Source organism: Anabrus simplex, chromosome 2 (genome assembly GCF_040414725.1).
Source record: "Anabrus simplex isolate iqAnaSimp1 chromosome 2, ASM4041472v1, whole genome shotgun sequence".
NCBI lineage: Eukaryota > Metazoa > Arthropoda > Insecta > Orthoptera > Tettigoniidae > Anabrus > Anabrus simplex.
This window is the reverse complement of record NC_090266.1, coordinates 717706356-717728516: the sequence shown is the minus strand read 5'-3', so window position 1 is coordinate 717728516 and position 22161 is coordinate 717706356. Positions and strand designations below refer to the sequence as shown.

General features: G+C 36.7%; 1 protein-coding gene across 1 annotated transcript in view; it reads right to left on the bottom strand.

Annotated features, from left to right (window-relative positions):
* Positions 1 to 147: 147 nt before the first annotated feature.
* The window catches only part of LOC136863063 (SET and MYND domain-containing protein DDB_G0273589), a 510889-nt gene continuing 488875 nt past the window's right edge, over positions 148 to 22161 (bottom strand). The window contains exon 5 of the mRNA XM_067139394.2: positions 148 to 274. Within this exon, the coding sequence (XP_066995495.2) occupies positions 230 to 274 (45 nt within the window). The 3' untranslated portion in view covers positions 148 to 229. The remainder of the gene's footprint in view (positions 275 to 22161) is intronic.

Genomic DNA, 22161 nt, shown 5'->3' with positions numbered 1-22161 from the left:
CAATTTATATTATGTTGCATAAAACTAACATCGCTGTAACAAAATAAATTCCTCATTTGCATATATGAACGAGCGAGATCGTCAGAACCAGGAGGAGTCTACGAGCTGTCTGCCTTGTATCCCATACCCCAGACCATCCGACGCCAGGTGAAGATCCAGACAGCGTGAACGTGACCCAGAAGCAGAAGAACCCAGGATTCCACACAACTGAAGCCACCGTGATGATCGCTTAAGCGCTATGGATGTACCTGCCTGATGACTGCTGATCACAGAGCTGAAACGATAAGTACATTTTCAAATTTTTAGGCCTGAAAGTTGTATTACCCCTTAACCCTGGAACCGGCAATCGTCGCGATCGCGACTCATTTCGCTGTTACTCAACCGGCAGAGTCGCTATCGAGATGCATTACGCCAGCGCTGACTAATTTCGAGATAGCGCCTTGACATTCGACATCTGTATGTCATATCTTGCATCATGTTGAAGAGGAAACTCTACTCTATAGTACAGCACAATTCTGAAGTAGTTTAGTATGACACAGTGTGCGGTATACACGTGGAAAAACGAGAACGCTTTGCAGACGGTCATTCTGTTGTGCTTGCTGTGGTTGTCCGATGTGCATTAGCTTTCGTGGCGCAAAATTATTGAATTGTCAGGAAGTAGTTAAATTCGTAAATGTTTGTTTGATCTGCACGGCGAAGGTGATAGTGACGTATTTTTAGAAGGAATTTACGATGATTTTGACAATAATTCGTCAGGTAGTGGCGAGTTATATGAGCCTAGGCTAAGTGATTTCGAAACTCTAACATATTTCTATTTGTTTTTTCTCTAATGCTATCTGGAATAATTTTGTGGCTGAAACTAATAAATACGCACAGGAAATTATTCGAAATAAAACTAATTCCGGAAATATGGGTCCGTATTCTCGCCTGCAAAGGTGAGTTGACGATACACTATCAAAAATCAAAACAAATCATTTCTCTAGTTATAAATATGGGTCTCAACCCTAATAACAATATTGAAAAATAGTGGTGCACTTCAAAATCGCAAATTTTTCCATATTTTTCTAAAGTCATGTCACTAAAACGTTTCGACTGGAAAGAAATATTCTATAACCTGTTGGTAATGGTAATTTTTGATGCCTACATACTCTGTAGTTTGAACACCGACAAACCCCTTGAACATGAGGAATTTATGGTTAGTATTGTCTAAGGTCTTGTAGATGAAGAAACTCTTCTAAACATTCCACCTGGACCTTCAGGAGAAATGGGACATCAGCTGGTACGCCTCCCAGGGAAGAAACTGCGGTTGTACCCTGTCTGTTCGACTGCAGAGAAAAGTCACGTACCCACTTCTGGTGCCTAGGATGTAATTGTGGTGTCCATAAACAGTACTAGGATAAATTATAAACTTTTTGGAGGCTTATGAAAGCAGGAAGAAACAAGAGCCACCCCGAAGTTAGCGAGGATGAATCTGACTAAGTAGACTCACGTTTTGGTGCGATGTGCTTGTGTTATTTCAGTTCTATTTGACTTTACAATACTTCAATGTAGTGAAACCTTTCTACATATTTTTAATCAGCATAAAATTGTGCAAATTTTGTATATAGTAAAATCTGCATATAATGTTACTTTTTACGTACACGTTGCCCAGAATTTTCGGATTATTTTGGAATACTTAGCGTGTGTTGAATACTTCGCCCATACTGCTTCAGGATACCAAATTAGTAAGTTTAATTTCCTACTATAGTAATCTTCGTCCTTTTCTGAATAAAATGACATGTTATACATGAAAATAAATTGAAAAACAACATTTTTATGAATTTTTTAAAAGTTGCTTGCAAAACTCGCCTAAATGCTTGCCGCTTGAAGGTAAACCGCTTGCCGGTTCCAGGGTTAAATGTAAATAGATATTTTTATGCCTGTAAATATATTATAGTATAGGTAACTCTCTTAAGCTGTTTCAAAGGGATTGGAGTTTTCTTAGCTTTATTATATTTTTAATACAGGAAATTTTTCTTCTATGGTTGGGTAACCATTTATTTTATTTTGGCCCGGGAAATTTAATTCATGATGTAGCTGCACGATCCTAGAATTGATTAAGTGTGAACTATCGTAATGAAAAAGGGTTAATGTTCATTAGATTGTTTCCAGCTACCATCAATTTACATATTGTTATGATTCGTCGGAAGTTTCTTAAGATATTTCTTTTGTGCTTCACACGTAATATAGGAGATTACCCCAATCTACAGTTTTAAGACTGCTGATCAAGGTGATGGAGACACGACAGCGGGGTGAGAACCATGAGTGATTTAATACACGAGTGTTACAGGTAATTTAAATTCCCGAAGGATAGACTCTTCTACATAAATATGCATGTGTTTGAGATATAGGGATAAGAGCGGGAGCCCATTTCGCAGGTCAGTGTCCGGAAGGCTAAATAGTGGATACAAACGTGAATCTCCCAAATGATTATATGTTAAGTGCGAGGTATTATACCGCGCCAAATTTAATGGTATTGAGGTCGAGTAAAAGCCAGATTGTAATATTGAGGCTGATAGAAGCCAGATGATTAGAAAATAGAGACATTCTTCTGTGAGAATAATAATAATAATGGAAAATGCGGCGTTGGGTTCGGGAGATGAGTGCAAGTGGCTACCAGCAGGGAGCGCCTTGAAACATTTATGGCCCCTTGTCTGAAAGAGCGAACGACTGGAGGAAGTCTTGCCTTGCAATTGCTAGGGACTTTATGCGGGCTGTTTATTCTTCCTTGCCACGATGTAACATTCACATGCAAAATCATACATCACCACCGTCGTTGTAGACTCAATATTTCACAAGATGAGAGGATCCCTCTCAATTTCTTTCTTTATTTAATTAAATAATATATAGGAAATTTCAGAAAATTCACCTCGGATGTCATAGGAGCGTGGGTTCAATCCCATATGGCAGTGAGGACCATGGTCACAATCAGTGATCCTCGATGGATCATACCTTCCATACGCCTTCAAAATATATGTATAATGTGGTGTCCCTTGTGCTTCTTTTTCAGATAATTGTTATTGATCATGTTGTATATTGTGTTCCGGTATTGTTTGTCGAGTGTATTGATCCATAGGAAACGACGTTGGTTGGAATCTGTCTTTCCAGATAATGTTTATTAATATTCTGATGAAACAAGCATTGTGCGACAGTTTAATAATTCATAAATATATTTAGATGAGATTTAATAGGCTAATGTTGTGATATGACTTTCACGTGACTCGAAACTTTGCTAAATACAGCTTTATTAAACGCCTCAATCACAATGATATCATGACATCGATATTATAAACTTGTAAAATTTGAAACCATGATACAGGAATAATGAATTTTTGCGAGATGTGCCTTTTTATTATGTGTATTTCCTTAATTAATCAATGTGTAATTACATAATGAGTGTTAGCGCCTGTTAATTAATTAGAAGAGGGACGCGTCTTCGATATCATTAAGGTTATGAAGTGCAAAGATGCAAATCAGACAGAAACTGAAAGACATTTATGTCATCAATCATAAGTCAAATATATATATTTCCTTTAAATAAACCTTAAAGGCATATCCTCGTATAGAATTCAATGTGTTTTTCAGTTCAATAAAGTTTGTGTTTTAAAATATGGAACACCATTCTTCTCATTTATAAGTGAAGTCGTATTCCCCTTATATTTAGATTCCCCTACTTTATATACATTTAATTTAGTATCAATTTTATGCGAACAGATCATCGACCCGTATGCACTTGAGTTTAGCCGTGGATAGTGTGAAAGTACGGGAGATTGGACTTCGATACCGGGGTTGTTTTCCGAAGGTTTCATCTAACATATTCCATTCAGTCATCGTATTTGTGACCTGAAGTATTTAATTATGCACTGGAGCCCTGGACAGGTGCAATATCAATAGAAAGTGATAGGAAAAGACCCGCACCAGGCCTCTTCAGAGGCCATACGTCATTATTATTAAAAAGTGATTATACCGCCATCCTAATTTTTCGTAAATTTACATGTCATTTCTGAAAACAAACTTAATGTCATGAGCTCTCAATTCCGGTGAACAGTATTCTGTAAGACAGAAGTGAGGTCTAGGATGAAGTTGTCATTGCAGCCATCTGTCTCAGACCAACTTTGACATTGGTGTACGGAAATGAATACTGGGTGAACTCTGGATATCTTATTAACAAAGTGGAAGTAACAGGCAAGAACGTAAAACGGAGAATGTGGCAGAAATAAGAGGTAAGAACAATTAATTTCAGTGGGGCAATAATTGCAGTGAGGATGTATGGGCTAAGCTAGGAATGAATTCAGTGGACGAAACTGGGAGTATAAATTGGCTCGGGTGGTACGATCATGTGAGGCGAATAGAGCTTTGTTTGCTAGTGGCTTGACGTCGCACAAACACATCGAAGATCTTGGAAAAAGCAATGAAGGGAACCTAGCGGTGGGATTCGAACCCACTCTCTCCCGAATGCAAGTTCACAGCTATGCTATCCGAACCGCACGGCCAACTTTCTCGATGCAAATGGAGAAGGACAAGTTACGCGATAATGGATTCAACCATGGATGGTAAGAGGAGCAGAGGGAGAGCAAGTTGATAATTTAAAAGTAGTGTAAAACTAAACGAAGCCACGAAGCTAGATTCATATAGAAGATTGTGGAGTATCTTAGTTCATACACAGAGTCTTGAAAACTGTACGCTTAAGGGAATATAGCAAAATAGAAGATCTTTCAGCATTTGATGGTCTTGATCAGTTCTCAACCAAGAGAAAATGGAACTCCCTGCCATGTGGAGAGTGTAACGGAACGTCGAAATTGATACACGGACAGGCTAAGTGGCCTCAAATCAATATGCCTACTACGCGTTTTCAGAGGTATTTTAGCATTATTATTATTATTATTATTATTATTATTATTATTATTATTATTATTATTATTATTATTATTATTATTAATCCTGGACCTGAGGGCTGAAAAATGCTTCACTGATCCTCGCGAGACCAAGTGAGGAGACATCTCAAATGAAGGGCGACACGGCTGAGTACAAATGACACTCAGGCCATCTGGTTGGGCAGCAGTCATCTAAGTAGGTTCGATTCCTGAATTAGTAGTCAGATTTTAACTGCGTATGGTTATGACTAATTGCTTGATTAGGTCAGTGGCTTAGCAGCTAGCTTCGAATCCCGGTCTATTGTGGGTAGGAGCTTTCGCCTGAAATATCATGAGGCGTCAGGAAAGACATCCGGCCTTTAAACCCCGCCAAAACAAAAATGAGCCACTGCGGTCCGGTGACAGAGATGTCTAAGATGTTTTCATGCTTAGGCCTAATTGCTGAGGCCGAAAAACTAGACGTTTCTTCCGTCCTAAATATTCCTGAAGCAGATCACACACAACACTTCCCTGCACTACACTAACACACAGTTAACTTCCCATCGCAGACGCCGTCTGCCCTCATTCGAGGGATTGCTTCACACCCGGCTTCAATAGACACTCAGCATTACGGGTGTAATGGGGGCGTGATTAGGTCAGTAGCTTAGCTTATGTGCTTACACCAGGAAGGCTGAGGTTCCAATCCCGGTCGATCCTGTGTTGAAATTTACATCTCAAAACTCACGAGGCGTCAGGAATTGCATTCGGCCTCAAATCACTGGCCAACAATCAAAATGAGCCTGGTTAGCTCCAGTGACCCTACAAACACTAGGGATAAGCTGATGGAACTTTTCATGCCTGAACCCCTTGCGAAGAAACGGGGCATATTGCACCCATCGGATGAGTCTGATTGGCAAAATTTTAATAATTGTATTTGATAATTAATAGTAATAGCCAGCGTTTTTAAACAAAGGGGCAGCATTAGAAATTTCCAGTAGCCAATGCGTGTGAACGAAGCCTTGATAGGAACCCACGCTTCTTTCTCTGCTAAAAATAAATTACTGGGACACCTGTTATTACATCATCTTTTGGAACTGCGTAATAGGAGTGGAAAAGTACTGGCAGGAGTGACTGAGATGGAGAATCGTGGTCTTAGCTACCCGAATCCCCTTATATTTGAAATGGACCCGTCCATATAGATGAACATCGGAATATGCGCTCCAATCAGATTGCTGCATTTAAATAATTTCAAAATTAGCGCGACCAAATGATATGTGGCTTGTAATTAATCCCTGTCAGTATTTAAGGAAGATTATATCAAGAGGAGATGCCAGTAATTATTGTAATAATTCTGAACTAACTTATTGGTTTGTGGCAAATGGATTGGAATATTGTGTATCCAGGTGTTTGTTATCAACGGTAGTGGGAACGCCTTGCCAGCGTGGAGAGTGGTTCACCAGCGCGGCAGAAGATATAGTCCAACTAACGCCTACTGTATTGTAAAAGTAATTACGAACAATTTGAGAGTCACGGTGCATCATGGCAGTAACAAGAATTTATGCAGTCTGTGTGTACAAGGCATTTCATGTTTTTAGTAACTTTGTTTTGGAGCTACCCAGCATTCCTTTAATTGGGATTTTTGGTGGCAAGAATTAGTGTTCCTACGCCGATTAGTGCGCCAACATCCCCCGAGCAGTGGCTTCTCACGGGTCAGTCATCATCAAGAGTCTTGTGGCGGTCAGACGTGTCTTAACTTTGCTCCGTATTCAAGTACAAATGTACAGAATTGTGTGTATTTATTACTACAGTGGAGATGGAAATACGCTTTATAAACAGAAGTCGAGTTGTTAAGGTGTTTGAAACCATCCAAGTGAGTGGATTATTAGATTGACAGATTTTACAAGTGTCCAGTCTATGCAGGGTGAAGACGAAACTTTGAATTATGCAGTAGTTGCATCTTAGGTGACGCAGTTTGAGTATGTAGCCCGCAGAGCAACCCAGACAGTTTAAAATGTATGTGTAAGCCGTAATAGTGGAGAATAATTAGCCTGCTACAGCGGAGCTGTTAGTATCTTTGAAACATTGAGCGGAGAAAATACTCTTACTCTCTATAAGTATTTAGGTCAGGTGGGGGTGGACACTTTCTCCCGCAGCTGGGTCTGCACAAAGGAAATCGTTGAGCCCGTGAAAGACTTCGCTACGTTAGAAGCAGCAGTGTGTTAGAGCATAGTACGTAAAATCCGGCCTAAGTTCCAAAATATCTGAGTACTGCGTATGTGTATATATAGGTATTACAGTGTAATGTCAAGTGTTAAAACAAGTTGTCGTGTTTAATATTATGAGCAGGAAATAAACGTGTGCAAAGTGTCCAGCAAGAGTGGAAAGTAGTAACATAAGCAAATGCCGGATACAGCAAGAATGGTCAATGATATTAACATGTTGGTCATGAATCTGTAAGACAACATGGCTGCCTTTAGTCCTGGTGATCCCGAAATGCCATCAACGTGAGTACACAATCTCATGTTTGAATTAGAATCTAAAGCTTTCCTTTGATAATGGTATTTTTATGTAAATAGGTATGCGAGTGACGATGATGTAACTATAAAACCCGAGTACACAGCCAGAAAATTAGGATAATTCTGTTTATGAGTAGTGTAAATATTATTATTATTATTATTAGTCGTGTGTGTACTAATTTGATCTGTCAGTATTGAACAAGTTATATTTTGAGGCAATTATAATGAGTGGTTTCGCATATACTCGCACTATTATTATTATTATTAGTAGCATTGTCAGTATTGTATTTAGGCGGAATTTTATTTGTTTCACGCAAGCATAGACACTGTGGTGGAGGAGTGATGAAGTCAATTAATGATAATAAACATATATATATTCAATAGTACTGTCGAGAATTCTGTTTGGACGACAGTAACACTGATACATCCACATATTGGTTGCTATGGCAAGTAACGCGGTTAGACAGTTGAGTGAACAATGCTAAATAAAAGGATTTATTTTTGGCTCAGGTAAATCAAAGTGTTGTCGAACAATAAGAACGATATTGAGCAACGGTAATTTATTTGAGATGTTTGAAGGTCCGTAGTTGAGAGTGTATGGTAACACATGAGGTTATTTACCTGAAGATAATTATGTAGAACAAAGAGTATGGTGAACATATTCTCAATAAAAACTGGAAATGTAAGTATCAGCGTGAGAGCTGAGATGTAATAGAATTCGTGCAGTATAAGAAATGATAATGACGTCGTAAATGAATAAATGTAAGGAAATAAATAAGCCAGTTAAAGAGGGTATACGAGTTAGAAGGACCAAATGATACGTATAAATGGTTTAGCCGTGACACGATATCGTTTTATTCAGAGAAAAGTTATAGTACGCATTTGAATGATATTTTAAAGTTAGGTTGGTAACATGGATCACGCAACTGGGCTGGTGTGGATGCTTGCCAGTAGGAACTACTTTTATTGGTTTTTAACAGATGATTATTATTATTATTAATGTTAAATATATTTGTTATTTTATTTGCCTCGTATTAGCCATCATTTAGGTACATTCTTTTATTGTCTGTGCATTGTCTATGTATTTTATTCTGAGGAAACCACAGTAACATTTGCAATGGGTCATGGCTATGTTTCAGCGAATTATAATATGTTGAGACGCTGAAATAAGCCAAAAGTGTGGTATGAGCATATGACAAGGTTCATCTATGTACATATTAGTGAAAATTTAGTGATTAGGTTAGGATTTCTGGCTGCGTTATCTCGCTTGGTGTACATATTAGCATAAGTTAGTGTATGTTTTATTTAAAGTAGGAGAGTTTGTCTTTTCCAGATTAATTTACGATATCTAATTAAGGGTCACTCGCATATATGAAAGCAAAGCTTTAGATTTGTGTGCAACAACAACCAAGGTCCATTATGTGAGTTAAAGTTACTGAATTCTCAGGTTAAAAGCAATTATTGTTTATTGCACCTGGAAGGAGGACATTGAAATTATGGGAACTCAGTAACAGTTTTGATCAGAGAAATATTATTATTATTATTAATATTGGTGAACTCTATTATGAGAATTTCATGGTTACGCCTTTACACAGTGGATCAGGTATTTCATCAAATTATGGCAAATATGGTTCTATAAATAAAGAAAACCCAATAAGCACTGTTAAGAAAGATTCTATTCCAATGGTGTTATTCATGGTAAATGAATGTTCTAAGATAACTGACATAAACATATTATAGTTTATCAGGATGGTGGATCAAGAGTACCGCAATTATAGGTCAGGTTAAGATATTATTATTATTATTATTATTATTATTATTATTATTATTAATATTGGATCTTATTATTTAACATTTTACCAATGCAATTCACAAGCAATTAGGGAGTCCTGATGAATACAATATTAATCACTTGTGTCAATCAATTGTGGATTTATTAATTAATTAAATACTAACATTTTATGTTTTTTTTAAATTCAATTTGTCTACGATTTGGTTAACAACTGTATTGGATTTTGGTAGGCGAATGTTAATTCTTTAGGATTTTTTTAATGATATCCAACATAGAAATAATATTCATTAAGTGATATTATTATTATCGTTTCAATTATTATTATTATTATTATTATTATTATTATTATTATTATTATTATTATTATTATTACAATATTATTATTAGCATCTCAATGCATTGCAAATTCAATGATATCACTATATTGGAGGATTTGAGTCTCAAGATAATGGTTTCCAGTGGTCAGTTAGGCAATTAATTATGTAATTAATAAATCTGAGTACAATTAAATTGGTAAAATTAATTAATTATTATATTATGGTAACTTCTGGTATGTTTATTTGTAAACGTATTTCACATATTTGAGAGATTATTAATGACATTCCTAGATTTTGATCTGCGCAAAATCGTCGTATTATTTCAATTATTATTACTATTATTATTATTATTATTATTATTATTATTATTATTATTATTATTATTATTATTATTATTATTATTATTATTATTGTATTACATTTTCAGGTTGGTTTTCCAAACTTCAGATATGCATTTGGGATACACTGTGGAGACTTTCCTGTATTCTTTAATTAGTTTACAATGCAATTCAGTGATATCAAAATAATTTTAGTAATTAATTAATATCGATATTTTATTTATTTTTAATATCTATAAAAAAACAATTTTATCTATTATATAATTATTTTGACTGATGACAAGTAGTATTTTGATGAACAACTTGAATTGGCCATATAAATTTTATTCACATCAATATTATTATTATTATTATCATTATTATTATTATTATCATCATCATTAAATGTTCTCATGATTATATTGTTATTCAATTGATCCACCTGGTCTATAAACAACATTATCCTAGTAAATGTGTACAGTTATACAGACATTATATAATTGGATGAACAAATATGGGAAACATCATCTGATACAAATTTTATGAAAATTATAAATATTTTTCTTTATGGATTAACGAGGTGGTCATGTGTGTCATTATGAGAATTCTAGTTGTATGGTCTCATAAGGTAATAATGTAACATTAACAAATCGTATTTTACATTTATAATATTCATCTACATTTTTCCTTCTTTTGGTTTTTATCAATAAAATTTTATATACATATTTAAACTCAAATCAGTCTGAGTCATAAATCATTGTAGTCAATAGTTTACCGAATGCACTATCCCTATGCATCCTGATTCGACGACAGGGACTGATCGCGCCTGAGAAGAGGATCTCACCGCCTTCGGTAAGTATATTTTCTTTTAGGGCAGCCGAGGCAACATTGACATTAAATCAACACCGAAGGAGCTCTGCAAGGGTGCATAGGTAATCAGGAAATAAGTTGTAAATGTCACCCAACGGTGGGGCTTGACTGTCGTCTATAAGGGAACGGTAAGTCAATGTTAGGATTATTTAAATGACCAGACTGAAACTTAGAACATTCATTGAACTTGTAGTAAAATGAACACTGTGTAAAAGGCGAAATTTCATATATGTGATACATATTGAATATATGTTATTAATATTTATTTATGTAAAACATGGGACATTTGTTGTTGTTGTATATAGCACGTAAGGTCACCTAGGCATAGAGGCAGACTTTTATGCATAATGGTTATAACACAGGAGCAGTGGGAGCATCTGGTCGCGAGCATTAATATGCTCAACACCAAGGTGGAAACTGTACAGAGTGAGATGAAGGAAGGACAGGACGAAATTACCAAGAACTTAACAGAAAGTTTAGAAAATAGTCAAACAGTACTCAAGGACGAAATTACTAGGAACTTAGCGGAAAACTTAGAAAGTAGTCAAACAGTACTCAAAGACGAAATTACTAAAAACTTAGAGAGTAGTCAAACAGTACTCAAGGACGAAATTACGAGGAACTTAACGGAAAACTTAGAGAGTAGTCAGGCAGTGCTTAAAGATGATATCACTAGGAACGTAACTGAAAGTTTTTCCCAGAAACTAGAGGATACGCGGGCTATGTTGGAGACACTCGATGGTAAAATTGTTAGTAGTCAGGGCGAACTGAGAAAGGAATTCCTAGATAACCAAGAAAAGTTATTAAAGCTCTGCGAGACTAATAGGGCACACACTAAGCAGGAGTTGCATAGCTTAGCCGTTGCACATAAGCAATTAATTAAGCAGATAGGCGATGTAAGCATCTCATTTACAAAAAGTTTGCAAGAAACCAAAGAAGAAGTGCAAGCTCAGTGTGAAAAGATGTCACAAAAGATCGTTATGGTCGAAGATAGGGTCAATCAGGTTGAGACGGAGACACGTGATAACCTTACGACGGTCAGCACTAAAATGCAGGAAACCATGGAAAGGTTGGACCAGGGATTTAAAACGGTCGAGGCCAACCGGGTAGCAGACCAGGAAAGGGTGACACAACAATTCGCTGACATGAAAGAAGACATAGTTGAATGGCAGGTGGACATGAATAGTAAATGGGAACAGTTAGATAAAGGCTTGATCTCTAGTGAAGAAGGGGTTAGAGAAGAGGTGAAAGAAATCCTAAATAAGGAAATACACCAGTTGCAAGTACAAAGTGATAACTTAGCAACGTAAATAAAATTCGTGACAGAGGAACAAGGCGAAATTAAGAAACAGCTGGCTCAAACCACGACACCACAGGTAGTGACAGATGCCAATCCGTTCCGGGATTTGTTGATTAACAAGGAATCCAATACTCCATTAACTTCAGTTGGAGGTGGACAGACAGTTGCTGCACCGGCAAATCTCATAAATGTGCTTAAGATTACTGATGAACAACCGAGGAAATTTAACGGGAGTGGATCGTTAACTCCAAAAATGTTTCTGAAAGATCTTAAGGCCTACTTTAGGGAAATGCAAGTACCTGAAGAAAAGAGGTTAAGAATCGCAGAAAGATATCTCGAGGGCTCTCCTAAAACATGGTTTATTGGTTTCCGATTTTTATTTGAAACTTTCGAAGATTTTGAAAAGGCATTTCTGAATCGGTATTGGGGAAGCGACGCTCAACAGAATTTAAGGCTTGAGTTGTATTCCAGAAAATACAATTCCAGCATGCCCACGAGATACAGTGATTATTTTTTGAACCAGCTGGTCAAGATGAAAGAGCTAGATAACCCTCCTTGTCAGCAGGAGTTGGTTCAAGCCATAGTAAAGCAGTTTCCTCCAGATGTACAAAGGATGATGATTACTGCCAAAGCACAAAGTCCTGAGGAAGCGGAAGGAATTTTGCGACAGCTGGACAACACTGTAAATATGAGCACTCCGAGGCAAGCCAAGGCTACAGAGCACAGGGCATTTGTAGTTGATGCTGTGAAGGCAAATGATAAACAGGACGGAAAGGGACGTGACACTGGTACAATTTCAAGACGACTACCGAATGAGAGGAAGACATCAAGTGGTCGAGAATTTTATGAACATCGGCAGTATCAACAGAACTACAATTATCCCAGGTCATATTCAAGAAGATACTGGAATAAGGAGCAAAATAGATACCAAAGTAGGAATAGAAGTCAGCCATATCAACGGTACAATCGGAGAGGAACGTGGAGTGATCATCCATCGCAGAGATCAGGATACAGAAATCCGGAATACCGCAATTATGAGAAGAAAAGGTATGTGCAGGAACTGCGGGAGCAACAGCAACAGCAAGAGCAACAGAAGTGGAAGCAAGCGTTGGATAGACAAGATTTAAATCCCGATCTCACTGGAGCAGAGAGTATCGAATTTCAGCGAGCAAGGGAGCAGGAAGGTCGACGCCAACAATCGCTTAATCCAATGGCTCAGTCTTACCCACCTGGGGGTAACAGTCAAGAAAAGAAGAAGAGCACCAATTTTGAATTCTCAACTAAACCTAACTGGAATTAATAGATGAAAATGCTAATAAAAGGAATTAAGGAGGGTTCAGGGAAGAAGATTTCATCGTCCGCTGAAAGTGGGAGAACTCGTATTGATCCGACGTCCAGCTACTTCAATACCTGCAGCTAGATACTATGCTAAATTCGCACCACTTTACATAGGCCCATATCGTGTCACTCAAACCTTTAACAACAATGCATACAAGATAACGGATCTGGACGGGAACAACGAAGTCATTTTCAATGCTTCAAATTTGAAACTCTATAGACAGCCACGACACGAGGTTCCACCACAAGTCAACATCGCCGAATATTGGGGAAAATCATCAGAAGAAGATGACGTCTGCTCCGAGAAGGAAGAAGAAGATGCGGAGGACACGGGTTCGTCATCAGATGAGGAGGCGACATCCCTTGTTTCCGAGGAAGAAGATGACTTCATTTCGACCCAACGCCAGGGAGAAGAGAGAAGAGAATGCTGTCCAGTATGTCTGCAAGAACAAGTAGAATTGAGGAAAGTTTTACTGAATGTAGCAGAACAGTTAATAGAGGAACAGAGACGCCTTCTTCAAGAGAATCAAGAGCTCCGGAGTAATATGCTTAAGTCAAATAGAGCATAAAATAGTACAGACTCACAGATGGTTGCAAGTAATGCACACAAGTTACATTATCAACATGGAGGTGGAAAAATTTTCTCGATACTCTCAAAAATTTTATTTAAAGTGGGAGAGTGTTGCACCCATCGGATGAGTCTGATTGGCAAAATTTTAATAATTGTATTTGATAATTAATAGTAATAGCCAGCGTTTTTAAACAAAGGGGCAGCATTAGAAATTTCCAGTAGCCAGTGCGTGTGAACGAAGCTTTGATAGGAACCCACGCTTCTTTCTCTGCTAAAAATAAATTACTGGGACACCTGTTATTACATCATCTTTTGGAACTGCGTAATAGGAGTGGAAAAGTACTGGCAGGAGTGACTGAGATGGAGAATCGTGGTCTTAGCTACCTGAATCCCCTTATATTTGAAATGGACCCGTCCATATAGATGAACATCGGAATATGCGCTCCAATCAGATTGCTGCATTTAAATAATTTCAAAATTAGCGCGACCAAATGATATGTGGCTTGTAATTAATCCCTGTCAGTATTTAAGGAAGATTATATCAAGAGGAGATGCCAGTAATTATTGTAATAATTCTGAACTAACTTATTGGTTTGTGGCAAATGGATTGGAATATTGTGTATCCAGGTGTTTGTTATCAACGGTAGTGGGAACCCCTTGCCAGCGTGGAGAGTGGTTCACCAGCGCGGCAGAAGATATAGTCCAACTAACGCCTACTGTATTGTAAAAGTAATTACGAACAATTTAAGAGTCACGGTGCATCATGGCAGTAACAAGAATTTATGCAGTCTGTGTGTACAAGGCATTTCATGTTTTTAGTAACTTTGTTTTGGAGCTACCCAGCATTCCTTTAATTGGGATTTTTGGTGGCAAGAATTAGTGTTCCTACGCCGATTAGTGCGCCAACATCCCCCGAGCAGTGGCTTCTCACGGGTCAGTCATCATCAAGAGTCTTGTGGCGGTCAGACGTGTCTTAACTTTGCTCCGTATTCAAGTACAAATGTACAGAATTGTGTGTATTTATTACTACAGTGGAGATGGAAATACGCTTTATAAACAGAAGTCGAGTTGTTAAGGTGTTCGAAACCATCCAGGTGAGTGGATTATTAGATTGACAGATTTTACAAGTGTCCAGTCTATGCAGGGTGAAGACGAAACTTTGAATTATGCAGTAGTTGCATCTTAGGTGACGCAGTTTGAGTATGTAGCCCGCAGAGCAACCCAGACAGTTTAAAATGTATGTGTAAGCCGTAATAGTGGAGAATAATTAGCCTGCTACAGCGGAGCTGTTAGTATGTTTGAAATATTGAGCGGAGAAAATACTCTTACTCTCTATAAGTATTTAGGTCAGGTGGGGGTGGACACTTTCTCCCGCAGCTGGGTCTGCACAAAGGAAATCGTTGAGCCCGTGAAAGACTTCGCTACGTTAGAAGCAGCAGTGTGTTAGAGCATAGTACGTAAAATCCGGCCTAAGTTCCAAAATATCTGAGTACTGCGTATGTGTATATATAGGTATTACAGTGTAATGTCAAGTGTTAAAACAAGTTGTCGTGTTTAATATTATGAGCAGGAAATAAACGTGTGCAAAGTGTCCAGCAAGAGTGGAAAGTAGTAACATAAGCAAATGCCGGATACAGCAAGAATGGTCAATGATATTAACATGTTGGTCATGAATCTGTAAGACAACATGGCTGCCTTTAGTCCTGGTGATCCCGAAATGCCATCAATGTGAGTACACAATCTCATGTTTGAATTAGAATCTAAAGCTTTCCTTTGATAATGGTATTTTTATGTAAATAGGTATGCGAGTGACGATGATGTAACTATAAAACCCGAGTACACAGCCAGAAAATTAGGATAATTCTGTTTATGAGTAGTGTAAATATTATTATTATTATTATTAGTCGTGTGTGTACTAATTTGATCTGTCAGTATTGAACAAGTTATATTTTGAGGCAATTATAATGAGTGGTTTCGCATATACTCGCACTATTATTATTATTATTAGTAGCATTGTCAGTATTGTATTTAGGCGGAATTTTATTTGTTTCACGCAAGCATAGACACTGTGGTGGAGGAGTGATGAAGTCAATTAATGATAATAAACATATATATTGTAACAGGAACGCCCGTACTTCAGTTTATCGGAGAGCATGAGGAACGACAAGGCGTGTACGGCCCATGCTAAGAGAGTAAGAGAGAAGGGTAGTGAAAGAAAAATTCATGATTAAGTGGATCCTTTAGTTTATTCAATAAATAGGCAAATAATTATGTCACCTTTTATAGCTGAATTGTAGATTTGTCCCTGAGGGCGTAAAGAGGACGTTGTCCCGCGGCGGCTGCGTCGTCTTGCGGTCGGCGTCGGCGTTGTCTTCCGTCGTTGGTGTTTGTATTAGTGTTGATGACTCGAACCAGAGGCAGGAACGGGGAAATGTGGAGCTTCCACATTTGACGTCATGGGGTAGTGGTGTGACACTTCCCTATGGCGAAGCACGCCGAAATAGTTCCCACAGTAGCAAGGATAAAGTTAGAGTCACAGTTCGTATTGGGAATAATACGCAAATGAAACAATCTAGAACCTTCCGAGGTGCGGTGATCAAGCACTTCATAAAGAAAATTAAATTTATCGAGTACAGTCTCTGCACTGTACTCCACCAGCATAATGCATTTGTTGAAATAAATGACAGTCCAAATTCCCGTGCGTCGTGATTTTCAGATTAACACTGGCACTTAAGATCATAATGCAACACAGTTCAACGGATAGACATAGGCTAGAAAAACTACCGCTGCTTTCACACAGTCTTTGAACGAAATTAATGCTGGCACAGTTAATGCAAGAACACAGTCTTTAAATGAAATAAAGCTGACACAATTAATGCGAGAACACAGTTTTTAAACGAATTCAAAGCTGGCACCGTTTATGGGAGAACACAGTCTTTAAATGAATTCAAGCTGGCGAGAACACAGTCTTTAAACGAATTCGAAGCTGACACAATTAATGCAAGAACACAGTCTTTAAACGAATTCAAAGCTGGCACAATTAATGCAAGAACATAGTCTTTAAACGAATTCAAAGCTGGCACAGTTTATGTGAGAACACAGTCTTTAAATGAATTCAAGTTGGCGAGAACACAGTCTTTAAACGAATTCAAAGCTGGCACAATTTATGTGAGAACACAGTCTTTAAATGAATTCAAGCTGGCGAGAACACAGTCTTTAAACGAATTCAAAGCTGACACAATTAATGCAAGAACACAGTCTTTAAACGAATTCAAAGCTGGCACAGTTTATGTGAGAACACAGTCTTTAAATGAATTCAAGTTGGCGAGAACACAGTCTTTAAACGAATTCAAAGCTGACTCACGGCTTACTGCCGACTCACTCCACTCTCTGCCTTCAGCACACTGCCGTCGCATACCGCGCACTCCCTCTGCTTTACTGCAGGCTCTCTGCTTACATTCTGCCTTACCCCAGGCTGGCGACTCGCTTATATTTCGTTCATGCAGCAATGGAACACGAAGGAACCTTCTGCGTGACGTCGCTTGTCCTTGGCCGGTGTTCTGGAACGTCGCGAACTTGCTCGCAGTTTCCACTATGCCTGTGCGCTCGGCGCAAGCTTACGGTCGGGTATTAGCGAGCTTCTCTTAATAAAAGAATGAAACGTGAATGCTCGTAGGGTGTTACCGTTTCAATATATTCAATAGTACTGTCGAGAATTCTGTTTGGACGACAGTAACACTGATACATCCACATATTGGTTGCTATGGCAAGTAACGCGGTTAGACAGTTGAGTGAACAATGCTAAATAAAAGGATTTATTTTTGGCTCAGGTAAATCAAAGTGTTGTCGAACAATAAGAACGATATTGAGCAACGGTAATTTATTTGAGATGTTTGAAGATCCGTAGTTGAGAGTGTATGGTAACACATGAGGTTATTTACCTGAAGATAATTATGTAGAACAAAGAGTATGGTGAACATATTCTCAATAAAAACTGGAAATGTAAGTATCAGCGTGAGAGCTGAGATGTAATAGAATTCGTGCAGTATAAGAAATGATAATGACGTCGTAAATGAATAAATGTAAGGAAATAAATAAGCCAGTTAAAGAGGGTATACGAGTTAGAAGGACCAAATGATACGTATAAATGGTTTAGCCGTGACACGATATCGTTTTATTCAGAGAAAAGTTATAGTACGCATTTGAATGATATTTTAAAGTTAGGTTGGTAACATGGATCACGCAACTGGGCTGGTGTGGATGCTTGCCAGTAGGAACTACTTTTATTGGTTTTTAACAGATGATTATTATTATTATTAATGTTAAATATATTTGTTATTTTATTTGCCTCGTATTAGCCATCATTTAGGTACATTCTTTTATTGTCTGTGCATTGTCTATGTATTTTATTCTGAGGAAACCACAGTAACATTTGCAATGGGTCATGGCTATGTTTCAGCGAATTATAATATGTTGAGACGCTGAAATAAGCCAAAAGTGTGGTATGAGCATATGACAAGGTTCATCTATGTACATATTAGTGAAAATTTAGTGATTAGGTTAGGATTTCTGGCTGCGTTATCTCGCTTGGTGTACATATTAGCATAAGTTAGTGTATGTTTTATTTAAAGTAGGAGAGTTTGTCTTTTCCAGATTAATTTACGATATCTAATTAAGGGTCACTCGCATATATGAAAGCAAAGCTTTAGATTTGTGTGCAACAACAACCAAGGTCCATTATGTGAGTTAAAGTTACTGAATTCTCAGGTTAAAAGCAATTATTGTTTATTGCACCTGGAAGGAGGACATTGAAATTATGGGAACTCAGTAACAGTTTTGATCAGAGAAATATTATTATTATTATTAATATTGGTGAACTCTATTATGAGAATTTCATTGTTACGCCTTTACACAGTGGATCAGGTATTTCATCAAATTATGGCAAATATGGTTCTATAAATAAAGAAAACCCAATAAGCACTGCTAAGAAAGATTCTATTCCAATGGTGTTATTCATGGTAAATGAATGTTCTAAGATAACTGACATAAACATATTATAGTTTATCAGGATGGTGGATCAAGAGTACCGCAATTATAGGTCAGGTTAAGATATTATTATTATTATTATTATTATTATTATTATTATTATTATTATTATTAATATTGGATCTTATTATTTAACATTTTACCAATGCAATTCACAAGCAATTAGGGAGTCCTGATGAATACAATATTAATCACTTGTGTCAGTCAATTGTGGATTTATTAATTAATTAAATACTAACATTTTATGTTTTTTTAAATTCAATTTGTCTACGATTTGGTTAACAACAGTATTGGATTTTGGTAGGCGAATGTTAATTCTTTAGGATATTTTTAATGATATCCAACATAGAAATAATATTCATTAAGTGATATTATTATTATCGTTTCAATTATTATTATTATTATTATTATTATTATTATTATTATTATTATTATTATTATTACAATATTATTATTAGCATCTCAATGCATTGCAAATTCAATGATATCACTATATTGGAGGATTTGAGTCTCAAGATAATGGTTTCCAGTGGTCAGTTAGGTAATTAATTATGTAATTAATAAATTTGAGTACAATTAAATTGGTAAAATTAATTAATTATTATATTATGGTAACTTCTGGTATGTTTATTTGTAAACGTATTTCACATATTTGAGAGATTATTAATGACATTCCTAGATTTTGATCTGCGCAAAATCGTCGTATTATTTCAATTATTATTATTATTATTATTATTATTATTATTATTATTATTATTATTATTATTATTATTGTATTACATTTTCAGGTTGGTTTTCCAAACTTCAGATATGCATTTGGGATACACTGTGGAGACTTTCCTGTATTCTTTAATTAGTTTACAATGCAATTCAGTGATATCAAAATAATTTTATTAATTAATTAATATCGATATTTTATTTATTTTTAATATCTATAAAAAACAATTTTATCTATTATATAATTATTTTGACTGATGACAAGTAGTATTTCGATGAACAACTTGAATTGGCCATATAAATTTTATTCACATCAATATTATTATTATTATTATTATTATTATTATCATCATCATTAAATGTTCTCATGATTATATTGTTATTCAATTGATCCACCTGGTCTATAAACAACATTATCCTAGTAAATGTGTACAGTTATACAGACATTATATAATTGGATGAACAAATATGGGAAACATCATCTGATACAAATTTTATGAAAATTATAAATATTTTTCTTTATGGATTAACGAGGTGGTCATGTGTGTCATTATGAGAATTCTAGTTGTATGGTCTCATAAGGTAATAATGTAACATTAACAAATCGTATTTTACATTTATAATATTCATCTACATTTTTCCTTCTTTTGGTTTATATCAATAAAATTTTATATACATATTTAAACTCAAATCAGTCTGAGTCATAAATCATTGTAGTCAATAGTTTACCGAATGCACTATCCCTATGCATCCTGATTCGACGACAGGGACTGATCGCGCCTGAGAAGAGGATCTCACCGCCTTCGGTAAGTATATTTTCTTTTAGGGCAGCCGAGGCAACATTGACATTAAATCAACACCGAAGGAGCTCTGCAAGGGTGCAATATATTATGGTTGTGATGATGATAATGATGATGATTATTAAAATCATCATCGTCGTCATATATAGGGCCACGAACCCTAAATTTTCCGTTGCTATATACAAATAAATAAATAAGTAAATAAATAAATAAACAAATAAATAAATTCATCTTCATTAAACTTCGTTATGATTTACTACCGAGCGAGTTGGTCGTGCAGTTACGGTCGCGCAGCTGTGAGCTTGTATTCTGGAGATAACGGGTTCAAACCCCACTGTCGACATCCCTGAAGATGGTTTTCCATGGTTCACCATTTTCACACCAGGCAAATGCTGGGGCTGTACCTTAATTAAGGCCACGGCCACTTCCTTTCCACTCATAGCCCTCTCCTGTATCATCGCCACTGTAAGACCTATCTGTGTCAGTGCGACGTAAAGGATACCATGATTTTCCACGTTCAATCTGTAAGCATGTGTCAATTAACTATGTCTTCAAATCTACTTGCAACTAACTCTGTGGCTTCGTTGAGTTCCACAATCCTATCTTTAAATCATTAACAACTGAGTCTTGCAGTCGTTGCATTTGTCTACCTCCTTTTCTTCTATCCTCCAGGATTCAGTCAAACTATTCGCCTTCATTTTTACTCAGATGACCCCACTACCGACACCAGATCATACGCACAGTTTCTTCCATGGATTTCATCCCTAACATAACATCAATAACGTAATTATTCCCATATAGTTTCACCAGCAATCGTTTATATTAGGCTACTTTAATATCTATTACTTTCAATTTATGAATAAACAAACTTAATCTGAAAACCGAACAATGTAAATATATTTTCTACTGAGAGCTCACATCTTTCTTATAGAACACCATTGATCGCAACTGCGAGCTCACTGCATTACTCTTGCTACACCTTGATCCCACTTTACTTGCATAATACCGTCCTGAAAAAACACTCATCTTAAGTATTTTAAATGATCCACGTTATTCAGTTATTATTATTATTATTATTTTATTATTATTATTATTATTATTATTATTATTATTATTATTATTATTATTATTATTATTATTATTATTATTATTATTATTATTATTACCGGGTGAGTTGGCCGTGCTGTTAGAGGCGCGTGGCTGTGAGCTTGCATGCAGGAGATAGTAGGTTCAAATACCACTGTCGGCAGGCCTCAAAATGGTTTTCCACGGTTTACCATTTTCACACAGGCAAATGCTGGGGCTGTACCTTAATTAGGGCCACGGCCGCTTCCTTCCAACTCCTAGGCCTTTCCTATCCTATCGTCGCTATAAGACCTATCTGTGTCGGTGCGACCTAAAGCAACTAGCAAAAGAAAGGAAATTATTATTATTATTAGTGAATTCTCCCAATATTGGAATACGTTAAGCAAATAACAGTATTGGCTCGCTCTAAAGTTCGGAGGGGCACGTGCCCCTCCAGCTAAGTAACTGCTATTGCATGGTTTTACAAGTACTGACGATCTGAATGATGATACATTCAGCTTTTATATTAGGTTTCGCATGCGGTTAGTGAGTCAGTGTTACCGTCGGACGCGTATTTCATTTCCTCTGGCGGGCTTCTCGCTGGCCGGTCACGGTGATCC